Source organism: Thunnus maccoyii, chromosome 13, assembly GCF_910596095.1.
Source record: "Thunnus maccoyii chromosome 13, fThuMac1.1, whole genome shotgun sequence".
Lineage (NCBI taxonomy): Eukaryota > Metazoa > Chordata > Actinopteri > Scombriformes > Scombridae > Thunnus > Thunnus maccoyii.
Window position 1 is genome coordinate 26,162,770 of NC_056545.1, and position 24,610 is coordinate 26,187,379.

Below are 24,610 nucleotides of genomic sequence, written 5' to 3' on the forward strand. Positions count from 1 at the left end.
ATCAATATTTATGAGCGGGGAAGGCGTTTAGTTGTTTAGCATTCCGAAGTTCACTGGAGAAACAGTGGTTGTACAGTAGTAAACAGTGTATGTGTGTGTGTGTGCGTGTGAGAGAGAGAGAGAGAGAGAGAGAGAGAGAGAGAGTGTTCCTGACAAGCAGTGCTGACTGCATGACAACCATGGATCCCTTCCCAGTAGAGACTGCAACCGTTGCTAGCGAAGCTCCCACACAATAACCCACACTCTGCTGTTATGAAATCGACAGGTTCATGCAGAGTCAGAATGCTGTACTCACCAAACAGCAAAATAAACAACATGCAAACCCAGTGACCTGTCATCTCCCACCTAATGACTAGCCACCTACCTGTATTCCTACACAAGCACATATTTATTTTTTTACTTTAGATTTTTAAAAACAGTAACTCTGACACGGCACAGATTAGGAAAATCTTACTTTAAGACCTTATGTTCAATTTATCTACCAAAAATTCACCTTGCAACAAGTACAACTAGGAGAGTGTGTAGTCTTACGATTTTACATGATTGTTACTGCAAATGTATTTTTCTTCAACTAATATGCACACATCCAGGAATTGTTAACAACTTCCCTGGTTATCACAGACATTGCCATAGCAACCCATAAAGCAGAATTAGTCATATTTTTTGGGAATCATTAGCTCTGATATAACACATCCTGGACCACAGACCACATTGCACTTTGCTTGACTAAATCTATTTATATTATTCATTATCTTGTTTTAATGATAACAACTCAGAATTTCATCAAAGCCAGGAAGAAACGGAAAAGAGTGAAAATGTGTTAGAGTGTAAAATGCTTTGGTAAACCTTGGAGATCACACACACTTTTCATTTAATGAGGTATTATGTGAACAGACGTAACATCTTGGAACTGTGATACTCACACTTGTCCTTCAGGGGCATATGTAGAGCCAGTTATAGAGAATTCATGAAGGGAGCAGCTTGAATCTTCCACCTTGTCGGCAACAAACATCTGGAGAAGAGAGAAGGCAAAGACAAACAGAAGCAGTACAGTTAGCTGATTCGTCAGATCCAGGGTTGCTCTGTGTGTTGCGACTGCTCACCCTCAGACGAGAGGTAGTTGCCATTCCTCTACTCAAACTTTTTCCTTACTCTCATCGACCTCACAGTACCCTCCAGTGAGTCATCATTACAAAAGTATGTTGCCTGGGCAAGAATTCGTCAGACCCACACAAATATAAATATATATAAAAATATACCTATTGTTGCATGGTTTTCATCGTTAAATGAAACTCTTCAGTTTCAGTCAAGAAATCCCTCAAACTGAAAGCTTTTCCACCCTCAGATGACCAGCAGTGGCTACACTGTCACCCCTTTTCATTATTTCTTAGTGTTTCTGAACGCAGGCGACTTGGGAGCTGCACTGCTCACATGTCTTGATGTAAAGTTTCATCAATCACTCACACTGCCGTATACATTTCAGTCTACTGCTGGAAAACAAAGCGTAAGGAGAAAGATCTGAAGTCCCAGAGCTGTCCAAGGATTTGCTTTGTTGGCTGCTTTGTTGGCAAATCTTCCTCCTGAAATTCCCCCAGAAGGTTGGTTCACGATGCACTGCTGAAACTAATATATTGATAAAAACAAGTGTTGAAGCGAATGTTGAGGCTGGTGGTTTATAAAAATGAGATACAACGCCGTTTCCAGTCCAAGGCCTCTCTGTGCTTCTAAACAGCTTATCTGACTGTTGTACACAATTTCACTATAGGCTAACTGACTGACATTTATTAATTCATATTTTTTTAATATCTTGACACTTCAGTTCAGCAAACTGTAAACACGCGCACACACCAAGGGAAAACACCACTATGACCCAGCTTAGCTCTGTTTAAGAATCCATTAAATCCAGCTGATTGAAGAATTAATGAAGCAGCCATTTGGTTAAACTTGGTTTCCTTCTCAATTCTTCTGTTAGTGTGTGTGTGTGTGTGTGTCACTGACTTACCAGCATCCATCAATTTAAAATGGAACACTAAATCGATGGCAGACCTCAGATGAGAGGTAGTTGCTGTCCCTCTAGCACTTGAGCCTAAAAGGTACGTTTTAGCCTTTTAATGGAGTAATTATTCCCTAACAACTCTCTGCTGCAACAGGGTTATTACAATTAGTCTACTGATGTAGTCTAGTCTGGACAAGATGAAGCACAGTTATAAATAACTGTCATACTGAATCACGATTATAGTCTTTGTGAGATTATAGCTTTTGTGAGAACATGCATTTTGCATTTGTAATTTTTGACATCAAGACATTTTCCCTCTTTTACTTCAATAAACAGTTGCACTACTGAGAGGGAGATTTGAAGTTGTAGCTTGTTCACATGCGTTTCATTCACCTGTCAGAACTTCTGTGACTTGAGGATTTGAATCAGTTTTACTGAAAAACAAAATATACAGATTTGAGAGAAAAAAAAATGTGAGTACAATATTTGCATAAAAAGGTTATTATTTAATTTCTATTAAAGTCTGTTTAGGTTCAACCGGATTAAGAGTCTACAACCATGCTAGCGGCTCTGTGAGAGTGTAATTATTATGCTGCTAAATGCTAACATCAACATCCTTACAATAACAATGCTAATGCTGATGTTCAGCAGGTAAAATGTTTGTTATGCAAGTGTTTGGTCATAAAGTATTGAAGTATAAAGTATTCTACAAATTGAAATTTTGTCTAGGTGATATTGCTAGAGAAAAGTCTTAAAGGGGGCATGAAATATGCATGTTTTGGCACTGGTAGTGCCCAAATGTATTAGAAAACCACCTTGCCTAAAATAAGATTTAAAAATGTTGTTAAAACCACAGATATGACAAATTTATTTTCGTAATTTCTACCTAGCTATCTAGCTAGTGAGCCACCATTTTGGAGTGACGTCATTGCACACATAATGGGGTGGGTTCCGTTGGCAAATGAAGACAGTGAAGCATTTCTGGCCCCTGGTATCTAGTTTCTATTCTGGTCTACTTTGATTTTTCGGTTTTTTGCTAGGTGCTATAATAGATACTAGTACTAGTTTTTAGAGACTATCATCTGACAGTATCTAAAATATATGTTTAGTAAAAGGCAAAAGCTAGACTAGACTAAAGTACTGAAAAATTGCCATTTGCATAAATATATTATTTGGCCTACTGCCACTTCTATTGGTTCATATTGTTGATTTATTAGTTTTATAGACATGTTGGTCATGACTAAAACCAGTGCAGTAGTAAGCAGGTAGAGCTGTCATAGGCCAATCAAAAATGCTTATTTATTTGTGAGCCAATTCCGGGATGGTAAAAAAAAAAACCCAAAACAACAAAAACAAGTCAGGCCTCCAGTGGTTTCCTGGATGGACAGTCATGCGATCAACACTTTGGGTTGAAAAACTAAGATACTGTTCTAAAAGTAAATTGTTGTGCCTTACATTGGTTTGGGATGACTACGTTTTGTTTTTTTTTAAATTGCACACATGTGTGATACATTTTCGACAGTTGGGCCAAGTGAAGGAAAAGTCAGACATCCCATACACTAAAAAACTTCATTGCGCGCATTGCAAGAAGAAGAAACAAGATGATGATGAGGAAAATAATGGAATTGGGGATAATGTCTGGGGATTATCTAACATTTGGAGTCTAAAGTGGAGTGTCTGAGGTGTGAGCCTGTCTGACTGCTATGGAAAACATGGTAAGAAATATTTCTTTGGAGGTTTGCGTCAACTGTGATGACCTTCTCTGGCTGAGGAATCAAATGATGTATGGTGTGGAATGACGTTGGCTAGGTGAATACTTTCGGGCCTGGGTGTTTATAATGGTTGTGGTCCATTTTCGTCACCTTCCCACCTCAAACTGAATTTCTGACAGTCATTTTGGCACAGATGCTATGGAAATCTTTAGGCTTGGGACATGTGTCGGACTGTGTGTCGGGGTAGGTGGGGAGGGGGGCAACAGGTGTTCATGAGTTCTGCCGTTAGGAGTAAAAGATGTGTTCAATGACTCTGCACTCTGTACCTCAATGCTAGATCCCACTAAATCCTACGCATTGCACCTTTAACCCTGTAAAACTCATTTGTCGACCTACATCCAGGAGCAATACAATAGCGGCCTCTTTTTTGACTTCTGTCCTGTGGATCCCAAATCTCCATCTTTCACCGTTTCTCCCATTGTATCTTTGGAACTCAGCCAGTCCAATCAACCCTGTGATGTCACAGGTTATAGTACTACAAGATGGTGGTACCCTTGCCACGAAAGACATAACAGGGTTGCTCTTTTCTTTTATATGTTTATATTTGTCATGTTTGTTATATAATTGTTGATTAGAGTGGAAATCTTTTTAGCAAATCATGTTAACTTCATTGACTGTTTCATATCCACTTTAAGGTCACCAAAGTGATTATGATTCATTCTGTGGGGAACATGAATATTTGTACCAAATTTCATGGCACTCCATCAAATAGTTGTTGAGACATTTCACGCAAACCCACAAATGTCAACCTCACAGTGGCGCTAGAGGAAAAGTCAGAAGGTCACCAAAGTCATTAGGAGTCATCCTCTGGAGACTATGAATACCTTTACTCAATTTTATGGAAATTCCTTTATCTTCCAACTGTCCTTACATTGCCATCCATAGAGCCGTACAGCTGGCATGACTAAAAAGGCACTTTAGACACAATGTTAAAGTACTTATTTTTTGACTGCTTGATTATGTCTATAACTTCTAAACTGCAGCAGCAAAGGGGGTATGAAAAAAGTGATCCTAAAACTTCTATCAAATGTCTGAACAGAACAGACTTACCCCATTATGCCCTGTATCATTGTTCACTAATTTTTCATTTAATTTTTAGATGTGTTGTCTGTGCTGATTTATGTGACTTTGAAAGCTTTACCCTTCTGTTCAATTCATAACTTCACAAAGGTCATTTGGCGCGGTAGTCTTTGCTCCACTATTCTATAAAAAAACAATGACCCCTCTGGGAACCAATAACTTCCACAAAAACACATACAGTACACACAAAGCAGGGACTGAGAAATATAATAAGGTTGTTCCATGGTCAGTTTTCTCTCACTATCTGATCCGCTGTGGTCTCCAAGGAAACAAGGCACAGTGTGATCCATGTGACTCAGTGGTAGTGGCACAAGTTTGTATTCTTCTACTCACTTCCTTTGAGCTTGTGTAGGGATGAATGGTGAGTAACCCTTTTAATGTGTGTATGTGTGCATGTGTGTATGTTTGAAGGGAAAAGGGAAGTACAGTGTTGGGACACGGAGGGGAATCCCTGGAAATCCTGCTGATATGGGGATACCCTTGACGCCAGGGAGACACATGGTACTATCAGGGCCACTGGCTGGAGACCAGTCCAAGAATAAGCACAGATGGATAATCCTGGGCAAACATTCATGTGGGCATTTAAACCTTGACGCACGATAACCGTAAAAACAGACTCAGCCGTCTAATTATACAGCAAACATGACGAGGTATGAGTTACGCAACCACGAAAATGACTATCTCCAGGAAACACCATGACAAAAAAAACTGAAAAGCGGAAGTTTGATTTGTCTCTGTGAGCATATATAAGACCACCAGAGAGCTGACAACAGCAGGCCGGGGAGTAAAGGTGGAAGCAGAAGGTCAATATTTACCAGAGTTGGCCAGCCTCACTCTTTTTCTGTCTGGTAGGGTTTCAGGGTTGCGGTGAGATCACTTCTCCATGTCCCTCCTACGAGAGGGAACTCCCTGCCACCACACATTAATCGTACAAATACTCCACGTCATCTCGAGGAGCAAAAGGGGGGTGGTGCTTATGCGACAAGAGCAAAGCATCTGTTGTGCAGGAAGTGCACAGTACTCCAATGCAAACTCCATTTTGAAACAGAAAGTAATTCACAAGGACAAAGAGGATTAGAAGATGGTTTGCAATTCACGAATAACTAATAAAAACTGTCCAGATTCTAATGGTACTGATCCCCTTTCAATAATCAATAAACTAATACATGAAATCCAGATTTTCCATTGGAAATCACTGACATGGGCTGCCAACACTGTGATGTGACACTAGTCATGTCTGGGCATGGCTTAAGTGCTGCCTTATAGTCATACTGGCCAGTAACTCTGAGGTCATTAACTGAGGTGAGAGGTGAGATGGAGGATGTAAGGACAAGAGGTGTTAACTGAGATTAGGTGTGTGTGTATGTGTGTAGAGCCAGGACGCTTAACAGGAGCCAAGACAAACAGCAGTGCTGACATTTACTCTGTGCTTGGAGCAACACACACAGACACACATACACAATGGGAAAGGGTGTGTGCTAGAACTAGTCCTGAATAGTTGTGGATACGATCTTTCAGTGTTTGTTGTCCAATGTAATTATATACACACTGTAAACCTACAGGATGGTTCAGGATATGGATCACTGTATTGTGTTTACTAAGGCGATTTGACATTTTAGAAACCTCCACTGTGTGACGCGATCTTGTGGTTTATTGCTCTGGGTGCTGCCAGGTCATGCCAGCCTGTACTACTCCACCAGCAGCTATCTCAAACCTGCCAAATGGAGGTAAACATTACACAACACCACAAGGATTTTCCATCCTTCTTTAAGCTCCACTTGCACGCCTTCAAGAAAAGAAAGAAAAGAAAAAAAACACACAGGGGGAAAAAAAAAGAAAAATCTGAAAGATGGATAAACTGCAGAGATTGGCATAAATAATGAACAGCAAACCCTTGTAGATTTTACCCCCACAACACTTTCTCAAAGGAAACTCCCAGGAGCTTTTTATGAAGTGTCAATCAAATGACAGAATGTGGAAATTAAATGTTCAGGCTTGAGTTCCTGCCCTGGAACCAATTATGATGGGTTAAAGGAATGTGTGTTTACCTGATGAGCAGTAATGAATTAGTCCATAGGCTAACGTGTGTTCAAACAGTTAAATAGTCATTCAAACAAAAGCATCTTTTAGTATCCTGATTGCCACTTACTCTGCAAACAGACATCTGGTTGGTGGTGAGGGTGCCCGTCTTGTCAGAGCAGATAACAGAGGTGCAGCCCAGGGTCTCCACTGAGGGCAGGCTGCGAACAATGGCGTTCTTCTTGGCCATGCGACGTGTGCCGAGGGCCAGGCAGGTGGTGATGACAGCGGGTAGCCCCTCTGGTATGGCGGCCACAGCCAGGGCCACGGCGATCTTAAAGTAATAGATAGCCCCTCGCACCCAGGAGCCGCCGTGGACGGGGTCCCCAAAGTGGCCAATGTTGATGACCCACACAGCCACGCAGATCAGGGAGATGACCTTGGAGAGCTGCTGGCCAAACTCGTCCAGCTTCTGCTGCAGTGGCGTCTTCTCTTGTTCTGTAGAGGCCATCTGATTACGGATCTTACCAATCTCTGTGGTGACGCCTGTAGCAACGACAATACCTATGGCGCGGCCTGCAGCGATGTTGGTGCCCTGAGAGAAAAAAAAGACAAATGAGTGCAGAGGAAGTGAAGCAGAGAGAATTTCGCAAACTGGATATTGGAGAAGCTTGATTTTCATCTCTTCATAACCTAATCATAAATCTTACAACCTATAAAGCGAATTTCTATCAAATGGAGCAATGAAGCATAAATATATACACATTAAGCAGTCTTTAGATCACTAGATGTGATATAACCTTTCTAAGAACTGCAGTAACTACGTTCGACTACGTGATTAAAAGTCAGGCTTGTATAGATTTGTCTATAATAACATCAATTCCTGATATGAAAGCAGAAGATAAACATCAGTGAGCTGCAGGGGATGCACTTACAGAAAACAGCATGTTCTTTTTATCTTGGTTGACAGCTCTGGGGTCAGGGACAGGGTCAGTGTGTTTGATGACGGACACGGACTCCCCTAAAGAAAAGATTGTACATTTTCAGAAACTAAGACTGTAGAATTTTTTGAATTCTTATTTGAAAGCCTTGAAGCAGGATTGTCTGATGTCTGATGAGAAATACCTGTGAGAATGGACTGGTCCACTCGCAGGGTGGTGGACTTTATAGAGGTCACCCTGATGTCAGCAGGAACCTTGTCACCAACTAAAACAAACAAACAAAACAAAAAAACAGACTGGCATTAACAAATAATTAAACTGAAATCAAAATGTACAAGCCTACAGTCATGCTAGCAGCTCTGTGAGGTTGCACTTAGGCACAGCAGTGCTTTGAGTTAAGTGCTAGCATACTAAGATGCTCACAGTGACAATGCTAACATATTTAGCAGGTAATATTTACACTGTTAACCATTTTAGTTTAGTCAGTTAGCCAACATTTGCTAATTAGCACTAAACACAAAGTGCAGCTGATGCTGGTGTTGCAGTTTTGCAGGTATTTGGTCATAAACCAAAGTACTGGACAAATGGATATGATGGGGATAGATGAAAAAAGTCAAGGTTTTATTACAATTTATCCTCTAGGTACCTTGAATCTGTAGCAAATTTCATGGTCGTCCATAATAATTGCATGGCTAAAAAAAAAGCACCATCCAACAGTCACAGTAATATAAAGAAAGCGGAACAGTGAAGAAGACAAGATGTATTTCTGATAAGTTTGCTGTCTGAACATGAAGCTTATGTTAAACCCCTCAGGAAAGTAAACGTATACCCGTTAGTGTAAAGCTTCAGGTGAACACTCAGTTACACCCTATTGAATGTTCATGTTCAAACAATAAATCCTTGAGCAAAGAAACATCACCAGGTTCAGCCCAGGCTCAAGTAGCAGCTGCAGGTAAACAACGGCTCAATATAACCTTGATGGAGTCACATTGCTGTTTTAAAATGATCGATCATTTCCTCTCCCTTTTGTTCTCTCCTCACGCTCTCCAAGTCTCTCTGATAAACCACTTCCTCACGCATGTCAGACAGAAACTACAGACGAGGCTTGTACTAAATCTACAAAATGCTTTTCATCTACTCCACCATAGTCTTACAGTCTGCTTATTAAGCCTGCATATTAAACTCATATTTCATAGCCAGAGCATTATAAGTGTCTAATGCCCCAAAACAAAATGGTTATTGCTTTCACTTTGTCAGAGACTGACAATGAACATTTAATGGAAATATTTTCATAATAGCAGGACAGCGCTAACTTGTGAAAAACTGATCATTTAATGTAGCAAAGACAACGTTCTCAGAGCAGATGAGTGGGAAATTGCTCCAAACATTCCTAACAAATGTAATATTCTTCACTTGTTTCTTTCCAGCATGACAGACAAGGAAAAACACCTTATCATTACTTTGTGGAGTAAGCGTCTCATTAATGCCAACTCAGAGTCCTCAGCCGTCAGTGCTTCTCAACGTTAATCACAACAAAAACAAGAACTCGCTGTGAATCTACCGTTGGGCTTTTCAACATGAGTAAGGTTGGACATCTTGAACAAGAATTTCTGCTTTTCCTTGCTCATGCACGGAAAGACGCTCAACAGGCAGTACATCTTTTCTATGAGCACTTCACTGAGAAAACTTTTCAAAGTGGTCTCACACTGTTAAGTTTCTGAGTGTTCAGTTCTTGATCTTTCTCCATTTTTCTCTGAGCTCCATCATCTCCTCTTGACATTTGCTCAATGTTGAGAGACTCGAGGGGAATTTTTCACTGCTTTTTCCTGACGGGAAGGGGGGGGGCGTGGACAAAAAATGGTGAGATAAAGAAACAGAGATGAGACTGTACTGTATGCAACTGAATAGCCTGTACTTCCATTTGCCTAGTTCTCTACATTTCTCTGTCTGACACCCATGGATTGTGAGAGAACAAGAGAGAGGGAGGTGGAGGGGGAGAGAAATGTGTGTTGTGTTTGTGTGGGAGATGGCTGGGGGCTACAAGTTCACTGTAGCAGGACTGGCCGAGAGCAGAAAAGAGAGGCTTTTCAAACGCCTACCCGCAGACTCCGGCTCTCCTATCAAACCTCCACTTTCTGCCACGGCCTCCCACAGACACTCTCCATCTGCTAGAGGAGGAATTTAAATCCTAATACAGCCACTTTGAGTTCAGATTTTTACATATAAGCAGTGTTTTAAATAACAAGATGAGAAATTATTCTGACTGTTAGTGTTAATGCTTTGAGTCTCAAAAAATGAAAAAAAAAAAAAAGTTAAAAATAATCATTGTACCTTGATATTCATTCACAAAATAGACTTAGCACATGTACGTCTGGTCAAAACAACAGTAGAAGTCAGCTGATTTGGCCAACCAGAGTTCTCCTTCCATTTGGTAAAACTGGACAAATTCAGAAGGTCTTGCATAATATACTGGCAAAGAGGTCTTCATTCACGTGCAGGATAACCGTGACTCGGCTTGGTGCAGGTTTCCATCTCTTCAGGTCCTGAGTAAACCCACTAGGAGTTCCTAACAACCTGACCACTGCAATCACTCCATTTAAAAAACCGAGGAAAGTTCCAGTGGAGGCACAAATCACAAACTGTGTCGTAACCGTGGCTGGCATCACCGGTAATGTACCTACAAGTAGGCAGGCGGGCAGCAGGGTTGGAAACTTGAGTAAATATATTTATGTTCTTTTCTCTCCTCAAAGGCATTTGTGGTCAACAGTGTCCTTTTCCGATACCTCCGTACAGTTTATTTTACGCCCTAGCATCAAGTTCCCATGGAACAACCAGCAGCTAATCTGAAGTACAGGAAAGCCTGGGAAATCACTGAAGGGAAGGAAAATATTAATTTGTTTTCTTTGTCATCATATCCTTACATGTTTCAGTCAGAGGGACTACACACGCTTCAACATCCCTGACACACATTTTTTAAGTGAGAAGAGCGTGCGGTACCTACTTCAGCTGTTTACCCCTGTTTAAAACTGCTTAGCAACAACATTATGTCAGACAGAACGAAGCGCTTAATATATGACTGCGTATATTTTACAAATATGCAGCAGAGTGCCTAATAACCACTATCATACCACTTGTAAAAGTAAACTTTGACAGTAAATGCATTCCACACTTCAAACAAGCTTGGATTTCACCTTTGAATATTGCCTCGTTTTCAACGGTTTTGCACTTACTTCTAGGATCAGCCGTCTCTACTGGCTGTCGAAAGGAAATATACAGCACTAGAGGACAATTATAAAGTAAATTAAATCTAAAATAAATCTAATGTTTAAAAAAATGCTTTTACTCTATCATCATAAACCTTTCAGAAATGTAATACTATCTACTATAATGCAGACTATGAGTGATGATAAAAGAAGGTGTATACACTGAGCTTCGGTGGCTTTACTTCCGACTGTGTCCACATTTATAAGCTCTTCTAAATTCATTTTATTTTTGTTTTATTCATTTACTTGTTTGGGACACAGAAAGAGAATTTGCCTCAAAGCCTGATTCTCTTCTGTTGTCCTTGGCCAGTTGCTAAAAAAGGCATACTAAAATAGAATAAAAACAACACTGAGCATGTAAAAGTAGTGTTTTTCTTGTTGGGACGACCAACAAGAATCTACTTGCAGCTGCTGAGAGCCACCAATAATCTCAAAACCATTATTCAAACAGCAGATGGTTGATTTAAAGTCATATCTGTCTCCCCTCTCGCAGGTTGCCGTTAAACCTCAACCCCTTGTGAACTTCAGCGTCACAGAGATGAGCCACACGGAGCACGGACTGTTGTCATGGTGACACTGTTGGTGTTGACAGTGACGGTGATGGTAGTGGCGGTAGGTGGGGGTTGAGTGGAGTCATTTTGGTGCTTGCTACCTGTGTGGGCTTGTCTGTGTCTGACTGTGTGCGCACACATGTGTGATGGAGGACTCGGGCTCTTACAAGCCCAAATTCCAAAGAAGTGCTATCTATCACATAAACACACACACACACACACACACACACACACACACACACACACACACAAAAGAGGCGTATGTCTCATATTCCCACACACACATAATTTGAACTCTGACTTCCTGTAAATGGCGAGGAAAACAATCTAGTAAATTTGATTTTATTTTATAAAACTCGGCCGGTCTAAGAGGCCTTCAGTGATACTTATTTGGAGGGATGATTTCAATTTCATTTTAGAAACCTGAGACTGAACAGTGCCGAAGCTTCACTGTAACCAACGCAGCATGTATAATCCCTCTCTTTGCCTCTCCGTGCTGCGATTATGAATGAACGCTGTGGGCTCTCTCTCGCTCTCTCACACACACACACACACAAACACACACAGACACACATCCTGAGCTCTCCCTCCTTTCCCTGCACATCACTCCGAGCTGTCTGAGGCGAATCACTAGCCATGCAAAGCCGAGGATTACACTCCCAAAACCAGTCAATGCTGACGGTGTCGTGATCTCCTTGGTGCCGCATGTGTGCACGCTTGCACATTAACACTGGCATACACAGATGTTCTGGAACCAGAGTGACAACAAGACTATTTTTAGACGAGGCTGCCCACACATGGGCGAGTTTACAGCAGGGGAATTGTGTGTGTATGTGCGTGTACGTGGGGGGGGGAGTGAGTGTGAGTGAAGAGCTGACAAACATCCAGCAGCGTCCAGGTGGTGAGACTGAGAGCATGGAAAGCAAAGGGAAGGGGAAAGCTGTGGAAAATTAAACTGGGCCTTAAATACAAGGGGTGACCACAGCCACTTACACAGAACCACGCGCACATTACACATACACACACACACACAAACACAGACACAACTGGATAGCAGCCCTGGCACCTGTACATCCAGAGAAAAGACTCTTATGTAATCTGCTCTGAGATATTCCAATAGTGTTTCCAGACTCATGAATGGGTGGCAAAGGCTGTGTGAGTGAGTGTTTCTGTGCATGTCGGTGGCAGCGGGAGCATACGGGCAGCTAGGTGATGGCAGTGAGAGTCTTCTGGAGGTAGACAACGTATAAATTAGTCTCAGTGAGTGACATTAAGAGCTTCATTGGGTGCAGCCACAGCTTACCTGCAACCTCCACTATGTCTCCTGGGACGATGTCTCTGGCTTTGATCCTCTGGACAGCCTTGCGGTTCATGCGGTACACCTTTCCCATCTCCGGTTCATACTCTTTCAGAGCCTCAATGGCATTCTCAGCATTCCGCTCCTGTGTAGAGAGATGAGGGGACAATTTTAAAAAATCTTGGTAACATACAATAGAAATTTTGGTTATGGTTTAAAGAGTGTGTCCTAACAGCAAGCAAGCATAAACTCAGAGCAATGCAACACGCCTTCTTTCCCAAAGTGTTGGTGTTGCCGTGTCATTATTTGTGAAGCTTGCATCAAAAATTCCTGCTTCCTCTTTAACAGAAAAGAACCGAAAGGACATTTTGCATGGGCTCCACAGTTTGTTTATGTTTTGACTTGTTGCACTGACATGACTGTTCAACTGTCGACAGCCTCATCCCGTTGCAATGTGCAATTTAAATGTACAGATGTTAAGGACACAATGTCACCTTGAATAGAGCACACGGATAAAGAGACGGTAAAGGTGAATGTGTTTACCCTGCGACAGCTGGTGGACAAGATGAATGGCATTCTTTAACTTTACTGAACAGGTCTTGTTGGCCTTTGCAACCATGTGAACATCAACTGAAAAGAGACTACATTACACATTTGCATGTACACTTTAAACAAAGGCACAGATGAAGAGCGTATCTCACCTGCCAGACTCCGATAACAGCGTTGGCGATGAGGATAAGAAGAATAACAATTGGCTCAACAAAGGCGGTGGTGGTCTCCTCTCCCTCCTCAAACAGAGCCAACACCTAGATGAACACAAAGTACATATAACCTTAGCAGACATGTTATACTGCAACTCCTTAACTCCTGTGGTAGCTCAATTATATACATATACATACAGGGGATGCTTGCTCTTAAACATGTTTGGTAGCAAAAATGCCTGAATGTTGGTGAAGGAAAATGTGGTGAAAGACAGAAGAGCAGCTCAGTTCCAGTGAGTGCGTGTTGTCTATAACAGTGGTTCCCAACCCTTTTTTGTATGAAGTACCCCCCCACAGCCTTATCAGATGAACTCAAGTACCCTTTCATCTGCACCACCTGTCATGTTACAAATGTGAAATGTAAAACTGGATGTTATTTAACGCTACTGATTGTATAAAAGTGTATATTGTCACATTAATATTTCATACAATTGAACTGTCAATGTTTAGGTCGGTCTGGTCATGTTTGCAGTCATACTACTACAATTTGGAGTGGCAAAAGACCATCTATTGCTTTTAGCTAGCTTTTATCCAATGCTTTAAGCTCACTAATTTAACTGTTTATCAATTACTTTTAACAAACTATTTATCCATCAGTTTTAACTATCTATTTAAACCATTTATCCATTAGTTTTATCTATCTATTTTACTAAATTTCCCATAACTGTCAGATAATTATTTCAACCATTTATCCATAACTAGCTTTTTCACAATTCAGTTTCAACATTTATACAGTACATTAGCTAATTATTTAAACCATTTACCCATTACTTTTAGCAAACTATTTGAACTGTTTATTCATTACTTTGATTATGCTATATCAAACATTTATCCATAACTTTTAGCTTTTTCACCATTTATCCAAAAGTTTTAACTAACTACTTCAACTGTTTATCCATACTTTTAGCCTTTTCAACAAATGTATCCACTACCTTTAGCTAATTATTTAAATCATGTATAATTTATTTTAGCAAACTATTTAAACTGTTAATTCATTACTTTTAGCTAAGTATTCCAACTATTTATCCAACTTTAAGCTAACTCTCCTTGCTAGCTAGTGTTAACTAGTTTTCACATACTTTCAATCATCACAACACAGTGTTCAGGTGTTACAGCTGACTCAATATGTGGAATTTTAAAACTGAAATCCTACTTTCTATTAGTAGTTGTAGCTATTCTACTGTTTCTCCACATTCCCCCAAGCAATTGCAGCAGTACCCTGGCGTACCAGTACTCCTGGTTGGGAAGCACTGATCTATACTGCAGAACCCTTCTGACCTCCATAGCCAAGAGCAAGTGATAAAGGATGGCTGAAGTCAGGAGAAATGCACTCACAGCCTCTATTCACAACCCTAGCACTCAAAACACACAGGCATGGAAATGGCCGGAGAGGGTCCAGGCCTGTTGCACTGCAGTAAATACAGTTAAAGGCTGCAAACATTTAAGACTGGAAGTGACTGCAAGTGCAAGATACTAAAAAACACATTGATAACACAAGAAAAGCTAATATTTCTAACATCCAGCATGAAAGCCAGTGGCGGTGTGCCATCAAAACAAATATAATTAAATGATGCAGCTCTAATTAGTCTGATATGCGTTTCTCTACCCACTCACTAGACTTTGTTATTCATTTTAGTCTGTAAGTTTTAGTTTTTGCAAGTTCATTTATACTCATAAAAAGGGCCAAACTAAAATTAAAACAAATGAAGGATAGAATTTAAAAAATCATCCAGAAAGAAAATGCTCATATACACAACAAAAAACAAGGAAAGACAGAATCTTAAATGTTGGATAGCCTAGAGCAGTGAGACGATGCCTAAAATGACAGGGGCAATAAAAATAAATTAGATCCTGAAGGAAATGAGATCATTGGGGAAATAAAATCACTGGGATTACACCAAACGAACTGGGCTAATTTAAAACACTGTCATCTTAACAATACCCAGTTTTGTAGCATGGTTTAGATCCAGTGCACTGGAGCTCTTGGACGGTAGGAAAATCACACACAAATTAACATTTACATAAGGACCTTGTGTGATCTACTTCTCTCTGTGGTGCTGTGCTGCGAGTGGTTTGAATGGCAGGGCAGTTAGCTAAATGAGCCTGAAATTTGTTTTGATAAACTCATATGCTCATTTACTTGCATGTGAAAAGACAGAGGCAAGAATGTTTAGATATTGAAAGTGTGTACCACTTGATTTTCTGTCTGACCTTGTATGGAGTGTTTTTAGCACTAGCTGCTCCTATACTGAAACTGCTAATAACAGAATTTTGGCCACTTGGGGGCAGCAGAAACAAGTTGTAAACACTGACAATCAGTTTTTAAGTTGATATGGCGAACTTGTTAGGAAACAGTAGCCTTTATCCACTACATGCTCCACTATGTTCACCAGAACTGGGTTGCACCATTGTATGCAAAAGTACAAACGTAGCCTAGTTTGAATGTAATTTCTAACTTAGTCTGGAGTTTACGTGTTACTAACATTTTAAGGGTTGCACCAGCTGAAATAGTTCCGATGTCATAATAGGTTGTTGAGCATAATAAAGATGCTCAACAAGCTATTTAAAACCAGCTCACTGGCCAAAAAAGAAGGTATCAAGGACTTAACCAGCAAGCTCTGGGAACAGCTGTGCAAACTCCGGAGGGAAGAATATCCTCGACAGTAAAGAAGGAAGAAAGAGAAAAGGTGAGAGCAGTTTGTTAAAGACCCATACAGCTTCATCAGGACTCTTCTCGGCCAACAAAAATCTGGTACACTATCCAGCTCGAAGCCTGCGGGATGCACACAGCAACCCTTGCCAGGGTCAGGGACTAGGAGCTAGTGTTTGCGAACCTGGAAAACCATCAGCTGAGCTGAATGTACAGGAGCCCACATGGCAGGAAATTCAAGACATCATCCGGAAAGCCAAAGCATCAGCTGCCCCAGGCCCAAGCAGTATACCTTATAAAGGTATGCATAAAAATGCCAAAAACTTCTCCAGAGGTTGTTGAAGATCATGAGAAAGACCTGGGCCAAAGGCACAATCCCACCAAGCTGGAAACTGGCAGAGGGATGCTTTGTTCCAAAGGAAGAGGGTTCTGCCACAATCTCCCAGTTTAGGAAAATTTAGTATGATGCAGAACCATTACATTGACACATTCATCCAAAAAGGTGGTAAAATGAGATCTGCCCAAGCGCAAGATCTCATGGGCAGAGCTGTGGAGAATGGAGCCCTTCCATATTTCCTTCCTCTTGTGATCCGTGTATGACACCCTTCCCTCGCCATCATATCTGCACACATGGGGGCAAACAGAGGACCCACCTTGCAAGCTCTGTGGTCAAAAGGGGACACTGGTACACATACTGTCTGGGTGTAAAACATCTCTAACAAGGACGGTATAGGTGGTGCCATAATAAGGTGTTTCTGTCTTTTGCTGACACACTTGAGTGGGAGAGATGCAAGAAGGGGCCAGCTGGCATGGACTTGAAGAAGCCCATCACCTTCATCAAGGAGGGAGCCAGGCCTTTCTCAACCGAATGACCAAAGCCCAATCTGCTGCAAAATGCCAGGTCTTGGTAGATGAGGGTCGACATGGGAAGGAGGCTGCAGTTCCCAGAGGTGGTGGACACAATTCTCCATCCGGACATTGTATTGTGGTCAACTGAAGACCAGAAAATATGAGACAATGACTTTGTGAACAGCAGAGGGTATCAACGCCATTCTATCAACGCTCAGATTGTGTATGATGCTGACTTTGTTATTACAAATTCTGTAATTTACAAAAGTACCACTGGTGGAGGAAGGGAATGCAGATGATGGAGGTGACATAGACATTCCCTTCGGCAAAAAGGACCACCTACCGACTGAGGCTGCCACTATCCAGGCCTACCTTAGTGCATCCTACTTTGGATGAGCTGCAAATCAAAAGCCTCATATAAGAATAGGCATGAACAAAAATCGCTACCGCAATAAGCTTATTAAGTAGGGTTACTGTCTACAGCCTAATAGTAATCATCCGAAATGTTTGAAATATGAAACTGCACAGATAAATAACAATTATCAATTTTAAAAAAATCTAATCGAAACAATAATAAAATATTATAAATTCATCAATTTTTGAGGAATGTTTTTCTTTTTCATTCTTTCTTTCTACAAGGTTCAAACAAATTCAACAGTATTAATAACAGCTGGCTGAATAAGATTTGTTGTGTCTTACATTCTTTTACTATCTAAAAATAATGTAACTGACAGAAAAGTTGGTTATTTGCTACGGTTCATGTGAAAGTGTGATGGTGTATCCCTGTGCTTTTAGATCTTCTTGTAGTTTGAATATTTCTATGTGCAATTTTATCTTTTCAAGCTCAATTTTTTTGTTTTTCTGCTTGTATCTTTTGTGTTTCCTGTGTGAGCTTCTCAATTTCAGCTGTAAAGAGTCGACATCTTAACGTATTAACATCCTCTTCTGTGCTGGGTGCAAGAGGCCTTCTGTTGCCTTTAGCATGCTTGGCTGGTGGTGGGTGGCTGCTGGACATATCCTGAGGGGACTGTGTAGGCTGACTGTTGTCTACATTCAGTCCAGTAAAGGTGGGCACTGGAGGTTGGAGGGATGCTGGTTCAAGCAGACATGCTTCTGCAGGTGAAGGGAAAAGTGGTGCTGCTGTTGGTGGAAGGGCCAGAGCTGCTAGTGGGAGAGATGCTACTGAAACTGGTGCTGGAGGTTCTTCTGCTGTTCCAGTCTCAACCCCACATGAAATGCCAATCACTGTGGGGGAGTCCTTTCCAATAATGTCCAATACTAGCAATGAGTATGGCCCCATGTCTGGCTTTGGTCCACCTCCTGTTGGGACATTTTGTGGAAAGTCCTCAACTGCTTGCATTTTTAAGTCACTCCACTTGTTCACATCTTTAATATCCCTGTGCTCCACTCCTCTCCTTTTGCATTTATGGTGTTCGTGATGTCCTCCCATATTTGTTGTTTGCATTTATTGGTTACAAAGTTGTTAAATTTAGATTTCTTGGTCTATGGTCAGACATGGCCAAAATCCCTGAAACTGTCGACAAACTAACGTCAAAATAGCATAACAATATGTTACAGGGCTAGCAAAGCTGGTAACTTGACTAAAATTGACATTAGACACTAATATTATAGTGTTGGCAAGCAAAAAGTACAGTAGAACTGATGGGAACTGTGGAGTCAGGCAATAATTCTTTCTTTTTTCATCTCATGAGCAGATGCCTTTCAGAGACAAGTAGTCATGTGATCCGTTGTAATTATAAAGACATTGACTAAAGACACTTTAAAGTCATACCTCATCAAGACTTCAAACTCAGAGGAAGGTGTCAAGTTGAACTATCATGAACGATAAGCCTACAATAAAAATCAAAACAAATGTTTTTGTATTTAAATGTTAAAAACACTTATTAAAAAGGACTGGCTCTAATAACATCTCTACAGAGATTGCAAATCTACTATACAATCTCTTATATTACTATACTTTTTACCACTTATCCATGCCCAGATATTGTATGATGACAGCTGAATAATAGTGGATTCTGCAAAATGTGTCAGAGATGGCAGTTACTCAATGTCAGCTGTTATAATGAGCAGTGAAGTACACCTATAGAAGATCATAACAGAAAAAGCTCCCCAATGTAACACAGAAATGTCTTTACACTTATGATTATTATTTTATTATTTCATCAAATGCAGGTATGGGAACTAAAACTACAGCACACAAAAAAGCATCTGTGAGAGAAAAGGAGAGATAAAGTGGATCCACGTGTCCATGATCTGATGGAGCTCATCAGATGATAAAAGAGTATATTCTCTGCAGAGTATTGAGCACCAGAGTGTACGTCACACCAGCCTGAGCCTGGTCGATAGCTCATCATTCCCCATCATTTGGGACGGTAAATCTCCCCTCTGACTGAGCTGAGATTGGAGGGTAACAATGGCAGTCCTCTCAGTAAGGACGGTTCAAAGACACTTCACACAATCAGCACACATTCAGAGAGGGGTTTGAATACCTAACTCCTACTTTCACGGTGAATGGTTCAAATCGAGAGGAGTAGGATTTCTTTTGGGTTTTAGGACTTAATGAGGGAATCGGGTGGAAATTTAACTGCTTGCATCTGGCAATCTGAGACAATAACAAGGCCAGGCTCTAAAATGAAGCTCAGATTCCATGTTTGGGATTTTGAAATCAATGCTTCATCACCAAAACAAACCTCTCCTTACAGCTTTAAACATTGCACTCTTCACACCCCACATGCATAATGCTGAGACACATGCCGACAGATGGCCCATTATATATGAATGTCTCCAGAGTTTTGGAACAACACAGTGTTCAACAAAATGGGGAAAAAACATTAATTCATGTCACATTGATCAGGAAGAAACACCCATAAAGGTCGTCTATTGAAAAATGTACTGTAAACACAGGAGGCTTGAAATCCAATTCAACTGTCACTTGAGTTCTTAAGTACCTTCCTGTGCTCTACTGAACTCCACAACATTGACTCAACTTCATGTAGTGACATGGAAAAACACATAAAAGATTAGCCTTCTTTTTCCCTTAAACTCAAAGGGAGGAAGTGCCCTGATTGTTTCAGGTGGCTAGTGTGGCTTTCTGTGTGGCACTGTTGTATAAACCTCTATCGTACAGTTGGCTGACTATCAGTTTAAGAACAATAAAAATAGATAAATTATACACAGCAATAACAAAAAATAATTGAGGCATAACTAAAGAGTTGACTCACTGAAGGGATTATGAATAAATTCTCCCTCTTGTTGTTTTTAACAAGATCTCATATGAAGTAGCTCAACCTGACCTGTTTGCTCGATTATAAGAGTCACTCTTATGTCATGCAAAGGAGGCAGGAGAGTCTAATAATCTCAGTTTGAATATATTCAAAATAACAGACAAATGAGTTCCAGGTTAAGGTTTAACTTTCACTCCAGTTCGGTCCCTGATCACACTGGAGACATACAAGACAGCAATAGAAAGAGAAATAGAAAATAGAAAAGTTAAAAAGGTTATACAGGACTATTGGAATATAATTTAATAATGGAGAAGCTCTGAAGATGCGTGATTAAATAAAAGTTGCTTGGGACTGTAATATGTCAGATCACAAAGAACTTTGCTTTAGTTACCGAGCTGAAACCACTCCAGGCAACAATGACATTGTAAGGCATAAGGGTCTGTGCGGCAGTGGAAAAGGGGCCGTGTTCCACTATAAACAACATTTTTAAAGCAAAAGCCTGATTTACATGAGGAAAAGTAAGTACACACTCCAAAGTCCTGCAGCTACAGCCCACGCCTGCACTCCAAGCCTCTCACTAACACATAACAACAGTTGGAGAAGATATATTGTGTCATATGCATTTTTAGAGCAATTTTCCTACACACTGAAATAGCAACAGCAATTCCACCCCGAGACACCAGGGACGTGCTGTAATAGATGGAAAAAAAGTTATTATGCAGTCAGGATTCCCCACTCCACCCCTCTCCGACCTTCACCACCCTCGGACTCCAACCAGGGTCACAATTTGAGGCACTGCAGCAGAGGGAGTTTTGATTGATAGTTTTGTTTCCAGTTCGGCACAAGTGCTCTGCCTGTTCCCCTCTCTGAAACCATATCAACACTGGATGGAAAAGCCTTTAATACACAAGTTTCCACATGAAAAGGGACCACAAACTAGGTTGAGCAGCGTTCTAACAGGGGCATAACGCTGCCTAAAGGATATGGAGCAGTCTATTAGGTGGCAATTTCCTGGCCAATGTCCAATGTGGGTCTCAAATCCCATCAGGTACGTTCGAAAATCAGGATTGAGAACAAATAAAATGAGGGCCAATGGCATTTTAAATAGCTGGCTTGTACTTACAAAGGAGACGCAGGCAGCTAGCAGCAGGATCCTGACCAGGAGGTCCTCAAACTGCTCCACCACCAGCTCCCACAGGGACTTCCCTGCAATATGCATAGACAAATACACATCACACCATTATGTATAACACTCGATTTTAAGTTTGAGTCTCCTTCTGAAAGGAATCAAAGTGTGCACTTATACTAAAGGGTGGAGAGGATCTGTAAGATGTATTGACTGTTTCCTTGCACTGATAAGGAGCCATAAAGTAAGACAACCCTCGTATTTACAGAAGAGTAAAGGTGTGTGTCCATGGGTGGAAAGCTGCAGTAGTGTACACTCCCAAAGTTTACACCTCAGTCTACAGAAGAGAAAAGATCCTGGCTCTAGACATTTAATCAGGTAGTAAAGGGAGGAGGATCGTAGCACACTGGAAAAATCAATATTTACCTTCTTCAGCCGGGAGCTCTGTGGATGTCACACCACGCCGGTTGTAGAGGAATCGAATTGGCAGGGCCGGAGAGAATGGAGAGGGTCCGGGTGGAGGGGTGGGAGGAGAAAGACAAAGAGCAGTTAATACATTTGATTAACTCAGCCTGACTTTGAGATGCATGGACACGCACAAATTGCTCTGCAGAATCATTCCCCTTGGTTATGATGATTAAATGTTCAAAACAGGAAGGCAGCACAGTAACACTGTTGTTTTCAAGTTGAGGATTATGGTCTGCCCTAGTATTGTTACTGACATGAATAACTACCACTCTAACTCTTGGTTATGCTATTGAGACAAATAATTTTTTATAGATTCTCAACTCGAAATGTTCCAATTCCAGCATCAGTACTTTCAGTGTAGCTTCAGGCCTCCAACTCAACTGTATAATGCCTTTCAGAGATCATTGTGAACACAGACATCATGATAACAAACAGCACTGAGCTTCACAAGACCTACTCAAAGCCTTTGATAGCAGTATGATTGCTCTTCTTCTGTTCTTGTAAAGATGAACTTAATTCACTGATTCACTGGTTTCTAATCACTGTATTGCTCAGCTCTGTTATGTAATAGTAATATCATTTTCTAAACATGAGCAACTTTAATCTTATACACTTATTGAGCATCAAGGTTCCCATATCACTCAGTTTCAATTTAAAAGAAATCACATCTGATTTTAAAAAGGTTATGCTTCTTCTGTGTGTTGCTAAAGGTTTTATGATACGCCAGTTTTTCTTATACTCAAAAAAAGCTGCACCTCAACAAATGTAGCCTCACATGATACTTAAAAGGCCCAGGCCCATGAAACGGAAGTTAAAGCGTCTTTAGCTTCTTTACTGTGACGTATTTCCCGGTAAAACGGAATATATGAGCAGTGTACAGTTACAAGAGGGATTTAAATCAAATCCTTTGCATTTGATTGGACTGCTAAAAGTGCGCAGGGCTTAGAGTTTAGTGCGATACCGAGCTGCAGAGGAAAACCGAGCTACAGAGGACTGTTGGCTCCACACACACCTCCTCACCTGTTGTTAGATCAGGGGGAGGACGAGGGAGATGAATGAATTATATCTCAGCCACATTATTTTGGAAATGAAAACAAAGTTTTTGCCCACTGATATCCAAACACACATCTCTTCCCATCTCTCTACATATTGCTTTTAGCTACTACCCACAAACAGCGAAGTGCAGTTTTATATGACCAGTGTGGCTAGCTAGTCACTCAAAGTCATACTCATTCATTGGATGAACTTTTGTAAACACCCCTGAGTGCAGGATGGGTCATCAAAAATTGGAAACAGTTTTACAGGAAGAAAAAACACAGGGATTTGATGTAAAAATACTCTGATACTGATTTTTTGACATATCTGGCATATAACAAGAGATAAATGAACAATAAACACAGGTACACAGGATTAAAACTGGGAAAATGTATTTTTCATTTCATGGGGCCTTTACAGTGTAGGCAAACAAACCAGAAAGTAGTGCTGAAATGATTTGTAGATCAGTCAATTAGTTGATTATTAGCAAAAGCAAAAGAACTAATCAGCAGAAATTTTGATAATCAATTGTTTAAGTAATTTATCGAGCAGAAATGATAAACATTTTTCATTCTCCTCAAATGTGAGAATTTGCTGAATTTTTTGGACATATATCGATGTAAATTTTTATGTCTTTTGGTTTGGATTGTTAGTCGGCAAAACAAGCAAATTATGCTAATGTCATTTTACGCTCCAGGGATTTGGAGCATGGAATCTGAAACATTTTCACTTTTAAAATGTTTTTAGACTAAACAATTTATCAACAAAATTAATTAATCAATTTGTCAATTTGAGTCCTATCCCATCTTGGTATTAAGGTAACTTGTAATACCAAAAGTAACCTTTTTTAGCTTTTCCAGACATCACTTGTGAAGTCTGTATTAAAACAATAGTTACGCACCCATAAGAACAATGAAACAGGGTTTTCTTGCTGTAATCATTCCTCCTGTTCATACTGATTATTAGATTATCCCTTCATAATGCGCTTTCATTGTAAGTGATGGAGGACAAAATCCACAGTCCTCGTTTTGTGCAAAAATATGTTCAAAAGTTTATCTGAAGTTTATATGAGGATTTAGCCATCCAAATTTATCAAATCAAGTAAATATCTTAAGTTACAGTATTTTTAGTACAGAATACCCTCTTTGTGTTTCCTCAGACAGTGTTTCCCTGTTGAGCTGCAGTGAAAGGACAGTAACAAAAGAGGGAAGTTTGAGCTTAAAAAGCTGTAACTTTGGAAGATAATCACTTGATTTTTCTAATTTGGATGTTTGGATGACTGATCCCTCATATTAATTTCAGATAAACTTTTAAATACATTCTTGCACAGAACAAGGACTGGGAATTTTTTCCCCTATCACTTACATTGAAAGTGCATTAGGAAGGGATGTTTTAATAGTCATTATGAAGTGCAGAAACAACTACAGCAAGCAAAATCTATTTAAATGTTCATAAGGGCACCTGACTATTGATTTAAGACAGACTTGAAAAATGTGAACTCGTCCTTTCATCAGAACTGTAATGATGTCATTAACATGCATGCTGCAGCCTCAGTCT

The 24,610-nt window shown here is 40.5% G+C and overlaps 1 protein-coding gene across 2 annotated transcripts in view; it reads right to left on the minus strand.

The window, feature by feature from the left end:
- Positions 1-24,610, minus strand: part of atp2a3 (ATPase sarcoplasmic/endoplasmic reticulum Ca2+ transporting 3) — a 51,009-nt gene that overhangs the window by 14,178 nt on the left and 12,221 nt on the right. Inside the window, exons 2-9 of one of the 2 annotated variants that reach the window (XM_042430879.1) lie at positions 21,977-21,994; positions 21,548-21,630; positions 13,621-13,725; positions 12,926-13,064; positions 7,993-8,073; positions 7,803-7,888; positions 6,998-7,462; positions 924-1,012 (exon numbers count right to left, since the gene is read on the minus strand). In XM_042430879.1, coding sequence (XP_042286813.1) covers positions 924-1,012; positions 6,998-7,462; positions 7,803-7,888; positions 7,993-8,073; positions 12,926-13,064; positions 13,621-13,725; positions 21,548-21,630; positions 21,977-21,994 — 1,066 coding nt within the window. Of the gene's footprint in view, positions 1-923; positions 1,013-6,997; positions 7,463-7,802; positions 7,889-7,992; positions 8,074-12,925; positions 13,065-13,620; positions 13,726-14,908; positions 14,964-21,547; positions 21,631-21,976; positions 21,995-24,610 lie in introns of those variants that run through there. The other variant, XM_042430880.1, reaches the window with a different exon arrangement.